Source organism: Chionomys nivalis, chromosome 23 (assembly GCF_950005125.1).
Source record: "Chionomys nivalis chromosome 23, mChiNiv1.1, whole genome shotgun sequence".
Classification (NCBI taxonomy): domain Eukaryota; kingdom Metazoa; phylum Chordata; class Mammalia; order Rodentia; family Cricetidae; genus Chionomys; species Chionomys nivalis.
The window spans coordinates 36,462,842-36,481,186 of record NC_080108.1 but is presented as its reverse complement, the minus strand read 5'-3'; the positions used below and the strand labels follow the sequence as shown (position 1 = coordinate 36,481,186).

At 41.6% G+C, this 18,345-nt stretch overlaps 1 protein-coding gene across 2 annotated transcripts in view; it reads right to left on the bottom strand.

The window, feature by feature from the left end:
* The window catches only part of Nell1 (neural EGFL like 1), an 841,294-nt gene that overhangs the window by 22,707 nt on the left and 800,242 nt on the right, over positions 1 to 18,345 (bottom strand). For both annotated transcript variants that reach the window (XM_057756047.1, XM_057756048.1), the window contains one exon: positions 1,687 to 1,880. In XM_057756047.1, coding sequence (XP_057612030.1) covers positions 1,687 to 1,880 — 194 coding nt within the window. The remainder of the gene's footprint in view (positions 1 to 1,686; positions 1,881 to 18,345) is intronic.

Sequence of the window (18,345 nt, the reverse complement as noted above, 5' to 3'; positions counted from 1 at the left end):
TCTTACCTCACTGGCTTCTAACACTGGAGTCTGCATCCTCTGTGGAGAAAAAGTGGGCTTCGGGACAATGGGAGTCCTAGGCGATGGATAGTGTACAAATGGGTAAGTACCAGATGAGACCTTAGAATCTTAGAGAGAGGATGAGTCTCTTGATCCATTAGAGGTATTTTCTTCATCGTTCAAAGCTGTGCTCACACAAGAGATGATGCTGGTTTCTAATTATAAGCTATTTGGAACATAGCCTGGGACAGGGTGCTCAATAAATGGGGAAAAATGGATCTAAATTTGGGTTACAGAATTAGGTGTACGTGGAAAAGGGAAAACGGGTGCCATGGGTTAAGAACATGGCGATGTATCTCTCCCAAGTAGACCCGTGGCTTCTGATGCGGTGGGGCCAGATGTCAAGGCAGAAGATAAATCACAGTTCCTCAGGCTCATCCCTGCTATGTTTCTGGGGGACACAAAATTTATCAGGAGACCTGGCTTCCTAAGAGGCTACTAAGCAACTAATATTTCTTGTTTTCTATGCCTAGAAAAACCCATGATTAAATTATTCCACCCTAATATGGAAGCCAAAAGCTACAGCAAAGTAGTTTTTGAAAAAAATTAAAATAAATTGGCAAAATCAACAAAAGAAGAAAGAAAACATGAGGAAATAAAACATTTTAACAAGCCTATTTTGTTCTTGTTTATATATATATATTTATATTTATATATATTCATATTCTATATTAATCCAACCACAGTTCTCCCTCCCACCCCACCTCCCTCTCCCACCAGCTTCCCCCAAGCCCACACCCTCATCCACTTTCCCAAAGAGTAAGGGCTCCCATGGGGAGTTAACGAAGTCTGCACATTAAGTTACAACAGGACCAAGTCCCTCTCTCTTGTGTTAAGCATGAGAATGGCATTCCCCCATAGTGAATGGGCTCCAATAAGCTAGCTTATGCCCCAGGGATATATCCTGGTTCTACTTCCAGGGACCCCTGAGATAGTCCAAGCTTCACCACTGTCTCCCACATATGGAGGAACAGGACCATCTTGTAAAGCAGTAAGTTAAAAGGACACTGTTGCAGAAGCGTGTCTCCATGAGCATTTGACTTGCCTTTCTGTGACTAAACCTAGCAGATACTCCAGCAATGAGAAAGACAAAGACGCCACCATACCACCATCTCCATTTGTCTAGAATGAGGTCTACCCATTCACGTCTGCCTACTACATCAAGGGCCTGGAAGCTTGGCTTTTCTGGATGCCTCTCCCCAAACAGTGAGCCAGTGAGTGAGAGTTCTTGCAAGTGACCATCTCAAGTGGAGATTTCTGGATCAGCAAGCTTAGGTAAGTGTAGAATACAGGATTACACAAACTCTCACCTGACCAACAACCGAGGCACTCTGTGGCTCTCAGCACAAGAACCTCCCTGGACCACTCTTCCCAGCTTCTCCTGATAGGTAGTTTCTTCTTAATGTTGTAACCCACTTGTCACAAAAAAGACAGAGTAAATCCAAAGCCAGTTTGCTATTCATTCCTCATCAGTTGGCTGTACTGTAGATTAGAATAGAGATGTCCTTTTGAAAATTAAAGGCCTCTCTGTCCTATGTGTACCAAGTCAGAAAGAAGCCTGTGGCGCAAGGAGAGGAAGAACCAGCAGCGAACAGTACAGCTTCCATCGCAGCCTGCCAGCCTCACCTTGCAGGAACACACGGAACACCTGTCTTCTCTCAGGATCCACACCTGCCCATTGTGCTTCAGTCCTCCTTCGTGGGGGCAGTCACCAGAGCACGAGGGCCCAGCGGGGCACAGGCAGTCGAAGCCTCCCACTAAGTTGACGCAGGCAGAGTCATTCCAGCAGGTGTGAGTTCTTAAGGCACATTCGTCAATGTCTGCAATAAACAAACCACAGGGCTTCAAACGCCAGGCAAGAGCACCCAGGAAATGACAATAACCGTCAGTGACATGAAGCAACATTATCGTGGCTTTCCCCCGTGCCAGGCATTTTACCAAGCTTGCACAGGCCATTTCCTCTGCAAGGCAAATGCTCTGTGTAGAGGAACCATGGTGCTAGGCTCAGAGTTAAGGCGCATGTGCACTGCCAGCTAGCCAGTGGCTGCTGTGAGTTCAAATTGATGCCTGACTAGTTAAAACATCTCCTTGCAGATTTAGTCTCATAGTGACCATGAGTTTTATTAACTCGTCAACTACAGAACGCAGCCTTTGAAGCCTAGCTTTTCTAGAAAAATGTACATGTGGCTAAGCCACTGAGCAGAAACAACTGGATGATTAGGGCGGACTTGACTCCCGTCAGCCTTAGCAAGATCCCGATGTCAGGGCTTCGAGAGAAGTGAGTGTATTATTCTTGGTAGGTGCCCTACTTAATATTAAAATAGGTAACACCCTAATGGCCAAGAGAATGTTGGGTCTCACAGAAAAAGTCGGGGCCACAGGAGGTACGGCATGAACATGGACGAAGGCAAGCATATTGAAGAGTGTGTTCACTGACAAGATAATAGTGAAAGAAGACAAATTGAGTCGCTCCACTTGACAGTTCAAACTTGAGTGACCCTGATGTCTCCAGCACACTCCTGTCTGGTCCTGCTTGAACTCTTTCCTGACAGCCGACTTGAAAGCCATCCAGTGTTGCCTTCAAATGACTACTTTTAAAGAATGCACTCGTTGTAGTTAGATGAGACATCTTACCCGGCAGCTCCTGCTCACTGGTACCATGTCGTATCAAGAGAATTGTACGTGGCCTTTCTCCCAATGTCATTTTAAAGCTTTATTGGAAGGTGCTTGTCTTCTGTCTGTCACAATCTTCTACCCCCGTGGTTAATACGCAACCATGTCTACAAATACTCTTCAGATGCTGAAAATCTACTGTGTACAAAAGGACTGGCCCAACAGAGGAGACTGATATTAAAAATGACACGAAAGGACATGCAAGGTACTGCTGTTGTGATGCTGATAAGACAGAACACTGGCTTTGACATCTATTGTCAGGCTACAGATCATTGGGCTGGGCTCCCGTAGAGAGAGCGAAATGTTAGAATAATGTCATCTAATGTGAAACTCATGTTAAAATCTGTGTGAAGCTGTAAATAATTCATTAGGATAAAAGAATCAACCCTCCGTGGAGAGGCTTCTTCTTGTAATAAGATGAGTGTTAACACAGAGGCCCATAACTGGACAGTGTGCAGAGAGTGAGAGACTTTGAATCACTTAGCTCTTAGTGGGGTGTCTTCCTCAAACTCCTCCCCTCGGGGATCAGGGAACTACAGGCAAGAGGAGTCAGAAAGATTGTCAGAGTCTGAAGGGATGGAAGAGTCCAGGAAGAGTGTCTTCTAGTCACACGCCAGATGCACTTAGAAACTCAGAGACTGTGGAAGCATGCACAAGGCTGCAAAAGTACAAGTCAGGCTGGGTACCAGCACTGGGAAGGGGGAGTGGACAGAGTCCCAACCCTAACCATTTAGGTTAGAAGTCATTTGAAATTGATAACTGCTGGGAAAGGGGAAACCATCTTTCTCCAATATGATGTCACTGGGTGGATCAAACACACTCTGGGGCCTGACCCATGGTCAGGAGTAATTAGGCAACACAACACAGGTTTGATGGTATTTGTGTGGATTTTTGTTTCATTTTGTTTGGCATCTTTGGTATTGATCTTTTGCTTGTTTGTTTTGTGGGGTTGTTTTTGAAAGAGAGAAAAAGTATCAAATTGGGCTAGGTATGGAGATGGAAAGGATCTAGGAGGAATGGAGGATTAAAAAGCATGATCAAATTTTTAAATATATAATTAAATTGAAATATATATATATATATATATATATATATATATATATATAATAAAAAGAATCATTTGGAAATCTTACATTACAATTTTAAGGCCATAACAGGAATTTTCCCTGATACGTGTACCCAGCTATGTGTGTGCACTTGTGTGTGGTTCTGTACAGATATCGACAGTGAGGCTACACTGACAGTTCCAACGCTTCAACGCTATTGGAGTGAGTTGTCGTATACTGATCACAAGACAGAAAGTTAGCATCAGCGTTTAAACAGGGCAAACTAGGTTACACCTAGGCTACCTTGCATGTTAGCTGGGGTTGCTTCTGGAGGATTCTGTTCTGCTATGCCAACTCAATGGCTAAAGTGTACTACAGTGTTCTCTGGTTTCTATTTACTTTCAACAACTTCCATTCTAGACTCTAAGATTAGTTTCCAGATATTATATCTTCCATAGATCCCTTGAGTACTTTTAGTTGACATTCTGAGTGTAAAATGATGCAATTACCCCAAGTGTGTTAGAGTTTTGAAGCAATTATGACTTAAAAATAATGGGAAATCTATGACCCTGTGTTTTCTTCTTGACTGCAGGGACCATATTGCTATAAAACAGATTCATGGCAACAATACAAGAAGACATTAGGTAGTTTCAGTGCTATATTTTTTGTGACACAGGGGGCTGAACCTGCAGTCTTGTGCATGCAACACAGGTGCCTTCGGAATGAGCTCTATCCCCAGACCTGTTTTTACTTTTTATTTTGAGAAAATGTCTCCTGACATTGCTTAGCTGGCTTTGAACTCATTCAGGAACCCAGGTTAACCTTGAATGTGCAATCCCCTTACATAGTTAGTCCTCTAGAGTATCTGAGATTGTAGGTCTGTATCTCTAGCCACACATAACAATTATTTGTAGAACCTATTTCCTTTTAAGATACACTTTCTCTTTCTGTCTTACCAGCTGAAGTCTCAGGGAAGCCATTTAGTTAATAAACAATGATCAAAAGCCATAGAAAGGATGTCAAAATTCAGTGCCTGGATTCCGTTCTTGGCCCTGTGATATTTCTTATCCTGTGATGTTTCTCAGAGATATTGCTGCCTCACTATAGGATGACTCCATTTTACCCTTCTTATATATGTGCTGTAAATATTTTAGGAAGCTTCTACAGTAATATGGTTTCCTTTTGACTCCATTTAAATGTCTGTAGTGTTACTTGTCTCTTTCTTTTTTATTTATTTGTTTTATTAAAAATTCCCGCCTCCTCCCCTCCTCCCATTTCCCTCCCCTCCCCCCACTCCTCTCCCCTTCCCTCTCCAGCCCGAAGAGCAGTCAGGGTTCCCTTCCCTGGAAGCATGGGATAAAACCGGACTCTCTGAACATGGCGGACAATGAGGGCTGATGAGAAGCCAAGGACAATGGCACTGGGTTTTGATCTCACTTGTCCCTTTCTGTAAAGGGAAATAGTGGAACTCTATCCTTATAACCCATCTGAGTTACATTATTCTTTAATTGTTTCATTTCATATGTGAATATATTTTCATCATAGCCAATATCTGCTTCTTACCAATTCCTCCCATTGCCCTCACACACTTTTCTTTCCAACTCCATGTACTTTTTTTTTTTTAAAAAAAAAAAACCTACTGAGCCCACTTAGTATTTTACTATTAGTCTATAGATGACTTTAGGGCCATCTACAGGAATATGGGAAGGTAACCATGGGCTACATCCAAGGGAACAAACCGACTCTCTCTGTCCAGTAGTCATCGATTGATGTACACATCACTACAGACAGAAGGTCCACTGAGGGCAGAGTTTGCATTCTATTGGTCACTCTTCCCAGTGCTCCCAATGACAGAAAACATCACAGACAATCCATCTATTTATATAACTTTATATAATATGTAAATTCATGACATTTACAACAAACACTATTCACACAGCCTATATCGACAAAACTTTGGTTTTGGAGTGCTCAGCAAGCACAAGGAATAACTAATACTTTGCCTTCCAAGGGAAACATTTCCTTACTGAGTTATAATCTGAGAAATTCTTGATTCTAATCTAAAGTAGAATAAGCATATAAAATGAATAATCATAGTGAAATAGGAAAGCAAAAGCTCATTCCCCCAAAGAATTTCATTTTTCTACTAATATTTTTAGGAACATGGCAAAGGGGACCACAATAAATCTCTCTAGAATCTCTCTACAAATATAATTTCAACCAATCCATTATCAATTTTTGTTCTCTCTAAACTAATCTCAAAATTGGAAGTTAATTACCACCCCTAAAATGTTAATTCCTATCACCAAAATAACAGTTTAATATTTGGCTATTTCAAATTGACAAAACTGCAAACACATTAGCAGTCTTTCCCTTTAGCAAAACAGTCAGCACAATGATAAGAATACCTACTGTCCATAATAAAAAACAATGTGGAAAACCCATATTTTTCCCCTGCAGAATGAATGGATTTCAAGGTCAATACAGGACCGTGTTGCCGACAGAGTTCCATGTAATTGCTTTACTTATGACACAGAAACCTAATTCTGCTTCCATGCAATTTAACAGATTTATGGAAAGCCAGATGTTAGCAATTATGGAAACTGGCATTATTCATATTCTTGGACACAGAACCTGTTTGCTCTGCACAAAGCCAACTTAATCTATTACACATATCCCAAGGCATCCAAAAGGAAGAGGCACCCTATTTACATATTGCAATTGTTGTTCTCAGCTGCGCAAATGCAAAAGGCATCTCCCAGGAGACTTCTCCAAATTGTCAGCCAGGCACGCAGCCTGACAAGGGACAATGTAGCAAAAAATCAACCAAAGCATTTCCTGCTTAAATCCACAGTCATTACAGCAGCCTTGTTTTTCTCACTGTAAATACTGGTTTTCTGTGGTTTCCTTGCGTTTCTCCTTTATAGATTTATTATTTAAATACTCCATGCTTGACTGAGACTTTGCTCAATAAGATTCCATGGCTAAGCCTACATTAGAACTAATTTTCCTCCATTGGTATTTTCACAAATTCTGAAAGTTGTGATTAGCATACTCCATTTTGCCTTAAGAGACGTATAGTTGAATACAGTCTGTCTGATTCCTTCTTTGAGTTGAGGTTGTGAGCTACTTGAACATGGAAGAAAATATACTTCAGAGATGTTTATATCAGAGGCAATCAAACCATTTTCAGTTTAGCCCCAAACAATTTTCCTCTTCCTCGAGGGGAAAAAAATGGCTCTGCAGGAGTCTTAATACCATCAAAACTTTAACACTGCTTGCCCAAGGAACTGGAGCTGGTACAGGTCGATTTCAGAACCTAACACAAACACCCTTTCCAAGGGTGAGCAGCAGTTAGGTCAAGAAAACAAATTGTTTCCTTACCCCACATTTCTCTTCCTTAAATATTTTTTTTATAGCATATCAGACTGAAAGCAGGTGATGTGTCAGAAAAGGGAAGGTAACCCTGGATTTGAACATCTAGTTGTGTGAGTTCTGGCTTGGAAACTATTACCTGACATTAGTGGCTCAGAACTGAGCATGGAGCTAGGGGTTTTGTTTGTGATAGAAAGGCAGAGCTCAGGTGCCTCCCCCACACCCACAGCAGGATGACTTCTTTATGGTGGTAGAAAGATTATGAGAAAAGGTGTGTATATTGCACATCAGCAGAACAGTGCGACAAAATGCAGAGAAAGACAAGGTCTCCTGCAATTTGCAAAGCAAAGGGCTTACAGACTATCAAACTGCACAGTTAGCTCCAGGACCAGAATAAAGCATCACAGCCACATGACCTTGCATTCATTCAATCTGTGCACTTTCAGCTAGGCAATCTGCTTTGGGGCGTAGACTATTAAAAAATGAGGCTGACACACATAACACATTGGAAGTTACCAACAAGCACATTGGGGGACCCAGATCACCTCACAATCCCGGGGCATGAGACATGTATCTAGATGAGATAAAAGGAACATGCTTTCGTTATGTGCCATGTTGTATGTCGTTGGAAGTTTTCAGTGTTCCCCCAGGGTCACCTTTCCACTCTCTCAGTCCCACTGAGAAGATTCTTTAACTAAAGGAAACGATGTGGCCTATGCTAGCTATTCTTGCATGGGGTCGTTATTTTGATTCTTGGTATCAACGACTAGCAGCTGCCACTAATTCACTGCTGTCCCCTGCATGTGTAAAAGCTTTCAAGGGACTTGTCTTCCCAGCTCAGGTTCTGCGGCTTCTCGTGACAACTTATTGCAAAACCATTCCCTAGACTTAGGAAATATTGAATCACTGTTATGGAATTTTTGATCAGAGAGCTTTCATCAAACTCTTGAGGGTCAGTATTCCCTTAATCATCTTCTCAACAAACCATTCATTCAGTTGCTAAAAATCAAGCAGCTAATTGATCGATTCACCATGCTTATCACTTACTGTGTCAGGCCTACGGAAAAGGATACAATGGGAAAGGGAGATGGGTACAGCCTCATGGGGAAGGATGCTAATGTGTACTATTTTTAAAACTTCACGTTTCCCAAAGTACCAACTCTTGCTTATCTTCTTCCTTCCTGCTCAGGGGAGAAGGCTTGAGACTAGTGAGTTACCTCTGAAATGTTCATGTTCTGGAAATGTTCTGGAAAATGCGTAACTCCGAGGTTCAGTAATCCTTTGCAAAATGCTAAATTTAATGAAGTGCCATCCTACACCCGTTTGAAGATGCTGAGTTTCCACTACTGGTCCTGGTCCCTCTCCTGATATACGGTTTATCACTTAGGGTTCATCTCTTCTTATAAGTTCCACTCTCCCACCTGGTACTTAGAGTTCTTCTCTATCCAAGAATTCATCATCACTTGTTTCCCAAGGCTATAGTCAATCTTCATTCCAGTCCAGATCTCTTACCATGCAGCCAGAATTCTCTTTCCTATCTTTGTAAAGGTAATCTATAATTCTGAAGTCTCACACAAATTCATAAGTTTTAGCCAGCAAGATCCAGGAATGTCACCACCCCAAGTCCTCTGAGACCTTGTTCTACAAATCTTGCACTAAGGTTAAGTACTGGATATAATTTTTAATACTCCATGAACTAGCCATGGTTGCTAGCTACATTTATTTGCAGAATATGCAGATTTGGGTGTTTTACTGCAGATAGAGAAAAGAGCACTTCCAGAGAGAAAAACAAGAGCTGATATGGGCAAAGCAGCATTCTAAGTTGCTGAGTTCCCTACTGTCTGCTGTGAAAAAGTCCTACCTCTGTATCTACATCAAATCTGTCTAAAATCAATACAACTCTGACCAGTGGAGAGGACGAATAGAAAAATCTATTAAAATTGAAATACTAGCTGGGCGGTGGTGGCGCACGCCTTTAATCCCAGCACTCGGGAGGCAGAGGCAGGCGGATCTCTGTGAGTTCGAGACCAGCCTGGTCTACAAGAGCTAGTTCCAGGACAGGCTCCAAAACCACAGAGAAACCTTGTCTCGAAAAACAAAAAAAACAAAAAAAACAAAAACAAAAAAAAATATTGAAATACTAGCTATCTAAAGAGAGTTCCACACGCACAGAAGCCTTGGTATCGATGCCAAAAGTGTTATAAGATTTATGTGTTTTCATATGCCTGCTCATGCGTGGGAGGTAGATTGCTTTCTGTTACAAGGTCATCCTAACACACATGCAGAACACAGGCACATGAAGTTCATCACGACGGTCATAGTATTCTCAAGACCATTCACTGAAATTTCATTCTTTGAGCAAAGGACTTACTTCTTTCTTGATCTCCAGCTTAGCATCACTTCCATCTACTTTATACTTGTATGTTTGTTCAGCTCCGAACATTCTCTTTACCTTCCATATCCACTCAGATCGGTAGGACCCAGTTGTCCCTTTCTTGCGAATCTGTCACAAAATATTCTTGAGAGCCTTTTGCCTACTAAGAAATGTATAAATAATAATTATACTTGAATGTGGTTTGAGCTGCATTGAAAGGAACCCTTGAAATTGCTTCTCAGCTTCTTGGCTGAGGTGAAGTATTGAAAAGACCTTTGCCCCTTGATACCCTGCTTTCCTTCTAGCAAAATAACTAATTAGCTACTAAGATCTTGTCCATTTTCAAGGTTATATGTCTACTTTCAGCTGTGCGGTGTAGAACATTTCATATATATTCTATTAAATAAAGCTTGCCTGAGGATCAGAAAGGTAAAACGGCCCCACTGGCCAGCTTACAGACTAGGCATACCTTTAATCCCAGTAACCACACTAGTTTGCCGCAGAAACTGGGTGGTGCACACCTTTAATGCCAATGGTACACACCTCTAATCTCAGCCCTAGAGAGGAATATAAAATGGAAAAAGACAGCTCTCAGTCTCAAGCTCATTCTGAGATTGCTGGAGGCAGGATCTCCATTTAGGACTGAGGATGAGATAAGTTCTTTTTGGATCTTCAAGTTGAATCTTAATTTCTGTCTCTGAGTTTTTATAAACTGTGCTTCATTGTAGAGTTTATAAGTCACACATTAGAGAACTTGTAGTAACATATAAAAGTCAAATGTAAATAAAGGAAAGAATCTATACTTGGAACAATAAAGGGATTCCCTACATTTTACCTGGACATAGTGACTCATGTAGAGAGCAGTAGCCCTTGGGAAACTGAGGCAGAGGGACTATTATTAGTTATATGGCAGCATGGGATGCATAGAAAGACTGTTTTTTAAAATGAAAAACAGTAACAACAAAAGCAGAGAGAATTCAGCAGTTTCCTTTGAACCTTTAACAGTTAGGGAAACAATTCTAGCTTCCTCTACCGGCATTGGCAAGCAAGTGCCAGAGAGAGGAGACATGCTTTTCTTGCCTACATTATGTCTGCAGCCAAATAATCCTTAGTGACAAATGCATGTAGGGAGCCAGGCAGGGTGAAGCCACACTAACCCCTGATATGACGGAGCAGTCTCTGAAGCATGCTGTCAGGTGAGGGATTATTTCTTTCTTTCATAGGTCAGTGGGAAGTCTTAGACACAGACAGGGTATAAAGGCATTTGTAAGAATTGCCCTTAGAAGGTAAGGAACAAAAAGACATTTCTTCTGGTGAGCTTCCAAAGACTGTTCTCAATCCAGCAACAGAACTGTGTGAGAGCAGCCATGGATTCAGAGACTCTTGTTGTTCATTGTGGTCTTTAACTTCTGGTGGACAGGCAAGACTCTTCTAAAATGGCCTTCCTAATGGGACCTTCAGGACATTGTTCAAAGGTATGAATGCCACCCCAATAAGGGAAATGACTGGTGACAATCTAGCAAGGAAGTAAATAAAATCTAAAGAGCTTCTGGGGGTTTTGCTGGGAGAATTTCATCTCTTTAGATAATTTTTCTATTTGTATTTCTGCTCTCATAGAATTCCAGTTGTCATCTGATTTGATAAAACAGCTCTTGGGATGCCTTTTATATGGAAAAAGATGTTGTTTGAAAAGACCTAGAAGGCTTTTGTAGGAAAAGGGGAAATTAAAGCATAAAGGTGGATATTTGATCCCACTTTGGAGACATTGTGGGTGTCTTTAATTTCTGGTTGTATTCAAAATCTTACGGCGCAAACTAAGTTTGTTTCCAAGGAAAGCAGGGGAAGCCAAAGATTCCATCCTTGCGCATACATAATTTGGCCCACCTGAATAACTAAGGCCGTCTAGTCCAACTCTTCCCATCCTTAGAAGACCTGAACAGATACAAGCCTGGCTTCCCTGAGATAACAACTCTAAATTCCTTATCATTACTTACAGTCACCACTGAGGTCGGAGGTCTGTTTCTCAGTTCCTGGGAGAGTGAGGAACATCTTACTCACATAGTACCATGTAACAGTCCAGAGGGCTTTACATAGATCAATGCCACCAACTTTTAGATTTTTTTAAAAGGTTTTACTGTCCTGACTGTTAAGTCCCCTATCACTCCCCTTTCCTATTTCTTCCTGTTTTTTAAACTCATCCAGTCATGGGGATGGAGAGATGGCTCGGTGGTTAAGAGAACTTGCTGCTCTTCCAGGGAACCTAGATTCAGTTCCCAGCACCCATTTTAAGTGGCTCCATCTTCATCTAACTACAGCTCAAGAGGATCCCATATCTCTGACTGCCAAGGGGAATCACTTGCATATACTGACATGCACACACACGCACACACGTACACACACCCACTCCTACTACACATAATTTAAAGTAATAGAACAAATCTTAAAAATAAACACAACAAAACAACAACAAAAAATTCAGTCACTTTATACAAGTTAGACTTTTATTCTACTTAACATTGCTAGAACTGAAACAAAAGAAATTCTTGCTAGTCACACAAGGTCCAGTCATGTCATCAGGATTACTTGGATATGAGCCAATCATAATGGAGGACTCTTTACTAACAAATATTTATGGAGCACACTCAATCTGCTAAGCATATTGGTTACTCTTCTCTCTTCTGTGAGAAAACATCTGACAAAGGCAACTAAAGAGGATCTCTTTGTCTTGGCTCACAGTTGAAGGTACACATCATGACTGGAAGGCGCGGCCACAGGCGTGTAAGGTGACTGGCCACACTGCATAAGAAGCAGTAGATAAAGACTGCTAGTGGTCACCCTATTATATGATACCTTGTTATTCAATCTGGAAGCCTGCTTCACCCATATTCAGAGAATACCCTACCTTTTGGCTAATTCTCTCTGGAAACGCACGCACTCACACACGCAACACAAAGACATGTCTCCCTGATTCCCTAGGGAATTTACAGTCCAATCAATTAACGATCAAAATTAACTATCCCACAGGGATGGGTATCCCATGTGAAGTACTTCTGAGTTGGCGGAGCTACATGACACATTAAAAATGGTTACTTCTATGAAAGACATCACGTGATTTTACGCATCACAAAATTCCAACTTAGGGAGAAACTTTTTACAAGGAAGGTTTTTTTTTTTTTGGTTTTTCGAGACAGGGTTTCTCTGTGGTTTTGGAGCCTGTCCTGGAACTAGCTCTTGTAGACCAGGCTGGTCTCGAACTCACAGAGATCCGCCTGCCTCTGCCTCCCGAGTGCTGGGATTAAAGGCGTGCACCACCACCACCCGGCAATACTCTCAACTCTTCCATCACAATGTGGTCTACAGCCTTTCCATCTCCTTTATCCTCGTTTCCCACCTTCACACCCATATGTCAGGCGTTTATTTGGGTTTAGAGTGTCACACCCCCCCACACACCTAGATACAAAGAACTAGCTCCCATTAGGGGTGTCTCCACACTGTCTGCTGTTGCTCCCTGGAGCACTTACCTCCCCTGTGCTTTGCCTGGAAACACTGTGACCCTTGATATGTCCTTCACTTCCTTTGCTTTCTCACTCTTCAAGGGAAACACCACGCTACATTCACTTGCTCCAACCCCACTGTCTTTAAACATTACATATCTGGCCGGCCCATAGTGTAACCTCCACCAATCTTTGCCTGTCTTCTTTCCTTGCCACTTAGATTTCAAGAAGGACTCAAAGGTTAATGGTGATTTTTTTTTCCCACGGTGCTCTCTTTGATGTGAGTAAAGCTGTTTAAGATTCTCATAAAGCCACAGGTAAACATTTTACAGCAGCAGGAGTAACCTCAAACTAAAGCAAACAACTCAATATCCCTCCCAAGGAAGCTGCAGATGCTGGTTTCTCAATGGCTGCTTAGACACGATCTTTGCCTCTAAAGCATTTAAGTCAGAAGTTTCTGTAATGAAACAATTGTTCCTACGGAGCCTCAAGAGGCAAGAAGCTGAAAACTGCATAAGATTCAACACCAAGAATTATTCAGGAACTGAGAAAAGAAGGCAGATGACTCTCCCTGGAGAAAGGTTACATATCTCCAGGCAGAAAGTACCGAGGAATCAGAACAGCAGCTGGAAATGCTGACTCCCGGACCTGCCGTTTTCACAGTGGCTGTTACTCTGAAGAGGGTCAGCATCTTTCTGACATCCCAGGGAAAGTATCTGCTCATGTCCTCTGTGAATTGTAAGCCCAGATGTGTATGCGTATTCAGTGCTCCAGCCTCCTCTGGAGGGGCTCAGTGGAAATCCCCGTATCAGCGGTTTGCAGACCGGAGAGGGGCATCAGCATTAGCCACCAGGGCTCATCCAAACCCCAAACACGGAGTTCTTTGTCTGGAGTGCGTGAAATTCACATTTCTAAGGACCTCAAGTGAAAGTGAGCATTGTTGCCTAGAGGGTCACACTTCCGAAATCACAACCATAATCTATACGGGACATTTCATATATAGGAAATAAGTCTTCAATGTGCCCCAATTACTCTTTTCTCACTAGTAGAACCATCTGACTACTCAGGAAGAAAGCAAAACCTTCACTTAACCCCTTTAAAGAGGCACCACACCCTGGTAATTCCATTACAAGAGAGGGTGAGGCAAGAGGATTGAGAGATTCAGGCTGCCATTTGGGTAGCACCAGGATACCTGAGCCTACACAATGAGAGTCTGTGTCCAAAAGAAACAGATAAATAAAAATAAAAGAGAAACAAACCCTAAAAATTTATGATAAAGAAAACTTGTTAGCAACAGCCTTTATGATTCTATAATAAAAAAAAACTCAAAATATAGCTTCTGATGGTTGATCCTTAGAGACGCTACATTCATAGGAGAAGAAAGCGCTAAAGAAAACCCTAACCACACTGGCAAATGCTGTCTTGGTCTGTGCTTTTTTTCCCTGGGTAATACCCAACAGTTCCTGGTCTGCACACCCAGTCCAGCTCCATTAAGCATTCCTCATAGCTTCTCCTTCTTCTGACTTCCCACTGGGTGGGATATCACATCCCAAAATATTCATCTCTAGTCTCAGTAGCTCTATATCACATATGCTCTGCCTATGCCCAGAGTCTGACTCAGCATGTTCCTTCTAGAGACCTTTGAGATGCTATGGTCTGATGTATAAAATCCAGTTTTCAAGTCTTAGTCAACCAACATGGATAAGAGAGCAGCTCTCTGAAGGCTGATGAATCTGATTGTATAGAAAGGATGTCTCAGGGTTTCTATTGCTGAGAAAAGACACCATGACCCAATAATTCTTATAAAGGAAATCATTAAATCGGAGCTGTCTTATAGTTCAGAGATTTAGTTCATTTTCAACATGGTAGGAAGCATGGAGGTATGCTGGCAGACATGGTGCTAGAGGAGTTGAGGGTTCTACATCACATTCCACAGCATCAGGAAGTGAACTGAGAACCACTAGACCTGCTTTGAGCATTTGAGATCTCAACACCAGCTCCCTGGAAATGCCCTTCCTCCAACAAAGCCACATCTGTTCCAAAAAGGCCACACACCTCCTAACGGTGGCATTGCTTATGGGTGTGTGGGGGCCATTTGATCAAGTCACCAGAGGAGACACAATTAACATTCTGTGCAAAGTAGAATCACAAGTGTCCAAAGTATGAGTATGGAACCATTTATCTCATGGAAAAGCCAATGATATGTCAGGAAGCTAGAACTCAGCACAGAACAACAGACCTGAATGACTCATATTAAATGACCATATCAACAAAGGAAGTAGTAGATACACAGCCATAGATTGCCATGATTTCCTTCTAAGAAAGCTCAACTTACAATTTAAAAAAATGATAATCTGCTTTTTACACAGCAGCTTCTGCACTCAACAAATTTTTGCTGCAGACCTAGTAAAGAAATGTCGTCAGAAGATGTTTATGATTCAATATTACTGCCTGAATAAGGCTTTCTAGGAAGTTCCAAGAATTAGCACTAAGTCATAAGATTTCAATGAGTGCTCTCCGCATAGGGAATCACTCTTCTGCAGAGATGACCCCCAGACCGTTTATTCAGTCCCAAATGGTTAACTCTAAATGTACGCATAAGCAAAACTTAATGGATTCTGTAGGTTTTATGTCTGTGTGTTTATCTGTGTAAGAATAATCAGTAACAAAAGAAAAAGAGTCTTTAAGAGATAATAGATGGAGACTCAAGAGAAGTTGGAGGGAGGCAGCACAAGGGGTAAATATGATAAAGAACAAAACGTTAAAATTCTCAAAAAAATTTCACAAACTGGCTGGGAAATAAAAGAGATTTTAGGCCAGATCAATTTGGGGACATTCTGAATCCACAGGGAAGACTTAGCTTATTTCTTCATTAGATGGTCATTATGTAAATCACTTTCTGACAGAATTAGTCTGAGCATAAGTGAGTCCAGGATGGAAAGCTCTTACAGCATTAAATAGTATATGGATTTTAGACATTACTAGTAGATTTTTATATTTTTTACCTGTGAGTCCAACTGTTTACATACCACCTGTTATGGCTATTCTCTTGTCTGAGTTGATTCTTTTCTTCCCTAATTGATACCATATTTTATAATCCCAACTACATCATTTTACAGTGAACTCTAGTTTGTATAAAAAGGCTAGTACTTGCTTCCTGGGTGATTTTTATTTTCAACTTCCAAGTTTTAATGTTCCTGAAGGATGAGTTCTCTGCACCATACATCTCACCATCTTAATACTGCTTTATGGATATGGATATTATATATGGAGGTGTGTATGTATATGTATGTACATGCAGATGCATACATTTGTGCATACATGAGCTCACATATACACACTGACATCCTAATGGTCCCCTCTATTTTTATTCATATGGTTACCATCTGATAAGAACTGAGCCCCAGCTTCCCCATATTTTCTGGCCTGCTCATGGCCATTGCTAGCTACTATGACCATTAGAAAGATGTTTCAACAGCATGGTAATTGATCTCCAATCTATACTAACCAGAAACAGAGATAGTGGTCTTAAATGACCCCTAAAAGCTCATGCGCTTAAGGCTTGGACCACATGCAACAGTGTTTGGGAGTGTAACCTTTAAGAGGTGACTGGATCATCGGGATTTTGACCTAATCAGCACATCAATCCATTTCTGGATTCTGACCCAAAAGGGACAATTGGGAGGTACCGGCTGCCTCACTGAAAGACGTAGACTGTTGAGGGCCTTCCCTTGACAGTTTTAAGTTGACCAGCCATTTCTTACACTTTTCTTTTTCGTCTGCTCCCTTGCCATCATAAGGTGACCAGTTTTCTCCATCACACGAGTCCCACCATGATGCTCTGCCATGCTATGAACCTAAAGGTGGGCCATAAAGGCCGTGCTATGGACCTAAAGGCAATGGACTTGGCCAACCACGAACCAAAGCCTCTACTTTCCTCCTTTCATATCATCTGTCTCAAGTATCCTGTCCTAGCACATAAAGCTGAATAACACAGGGCATCTGACAGGAGAGACCTGAGAGTGAACTAGAGACCTTATTAGGATTCTATCAAATACCTGGTTTTAGTTCCAGTGTTCAACAACATGTGAACTTGCACTGCTAGCCTGCTCATCTGAGTGACTGAAGAGCCTTGGGTATGACTGACTCTGCTCCCATGTCACATGTAAAGTGTTTATCACTGAAATGAGGAAGAGCATTCGTCTTTTCAGGGAAGTCTCTACAACACACCTTGTCTACTTGTCATGCTTCCCAGCCCCAGGTTTATACACGAGTGGCTGGATTGTTGAGGGAACAGCAGCTTCCAATGGAGTGACGGGATTCATTCATCTGATTCATCAGCTGTAGACAACTCCACTGTCAGGTCTTTGGAGGGCACACAGAGAGCCAGAAACAAATGAGGAGCATCTTCTCAACCTCTCTATCTGGGTCCTGGCGTCATGGATCCATCCTCTATCTACCTTTACCTACTTGGTCTCTTGGTTTATCTGAAAACATTTATAACAGCTAACAGGCATCGAAATGCCACAATACCTCTGACTAATTATGGACGTGCTAACTAAAACTTTAGTAAGGAATTACAGAAGAACCTTCCCTGGTTGTTTGCTCCTCGTTGTGTGGTGACAGTAGGTGCACAGCTGTGCATGCAGTTGTACTGTTTATAGTGACCAGAGCACAGCATGGGGCCTTCTTCACTCTATGGTGTCCTGAGGAGAAGGGAGTAACGAAAGGCTGGCAGCTGCCTCCTGTTGGGAGAATAACTGTCTTCTTCCAGTGTACCTCAGCAAAAATGGATTTTGGTGGGTTCTGAAGGTTTTGTTTATTAATTTTTTTTTTTTTTTTTTTTTTTTTTTTTGCTTTTTCAAGACAGGGTTTCTCTGTGGTTTTGGAATCTGTCCTGGAACTAGCTCTTGTAGACCAGGCTGGTCTCGAACTCACAGAGATCCGCCTGCCTCTGCCTCCCAAGTGCCGAGATTAAAGGTGTGCGCCACCACTGCCCGGCTTGTTTATTAATTATTATAAGGCATTCCCAACATGATTTAACTTAATATAGATATGCAGATGTAAAGAACATGCCAAAATGCTGTAGGGATGAAAAACCGATTAATAACACAAGACTTATCTGATAAATTCTGTTAAAAAATGTAATAAATAAATAGATGTAGGTTTACACAATATGGAAGGCTTTTTAAAAACTATTCTCATCCATAGAGAACATTTATGACAATGGTTTGATGTGAAATTGAGCATCCTTTCTAGTCTCTTGGGGATGTTTTAAAAGACCACTGCAGTCCAGGTCCCAAACAAGACCAACTGAAAGTAA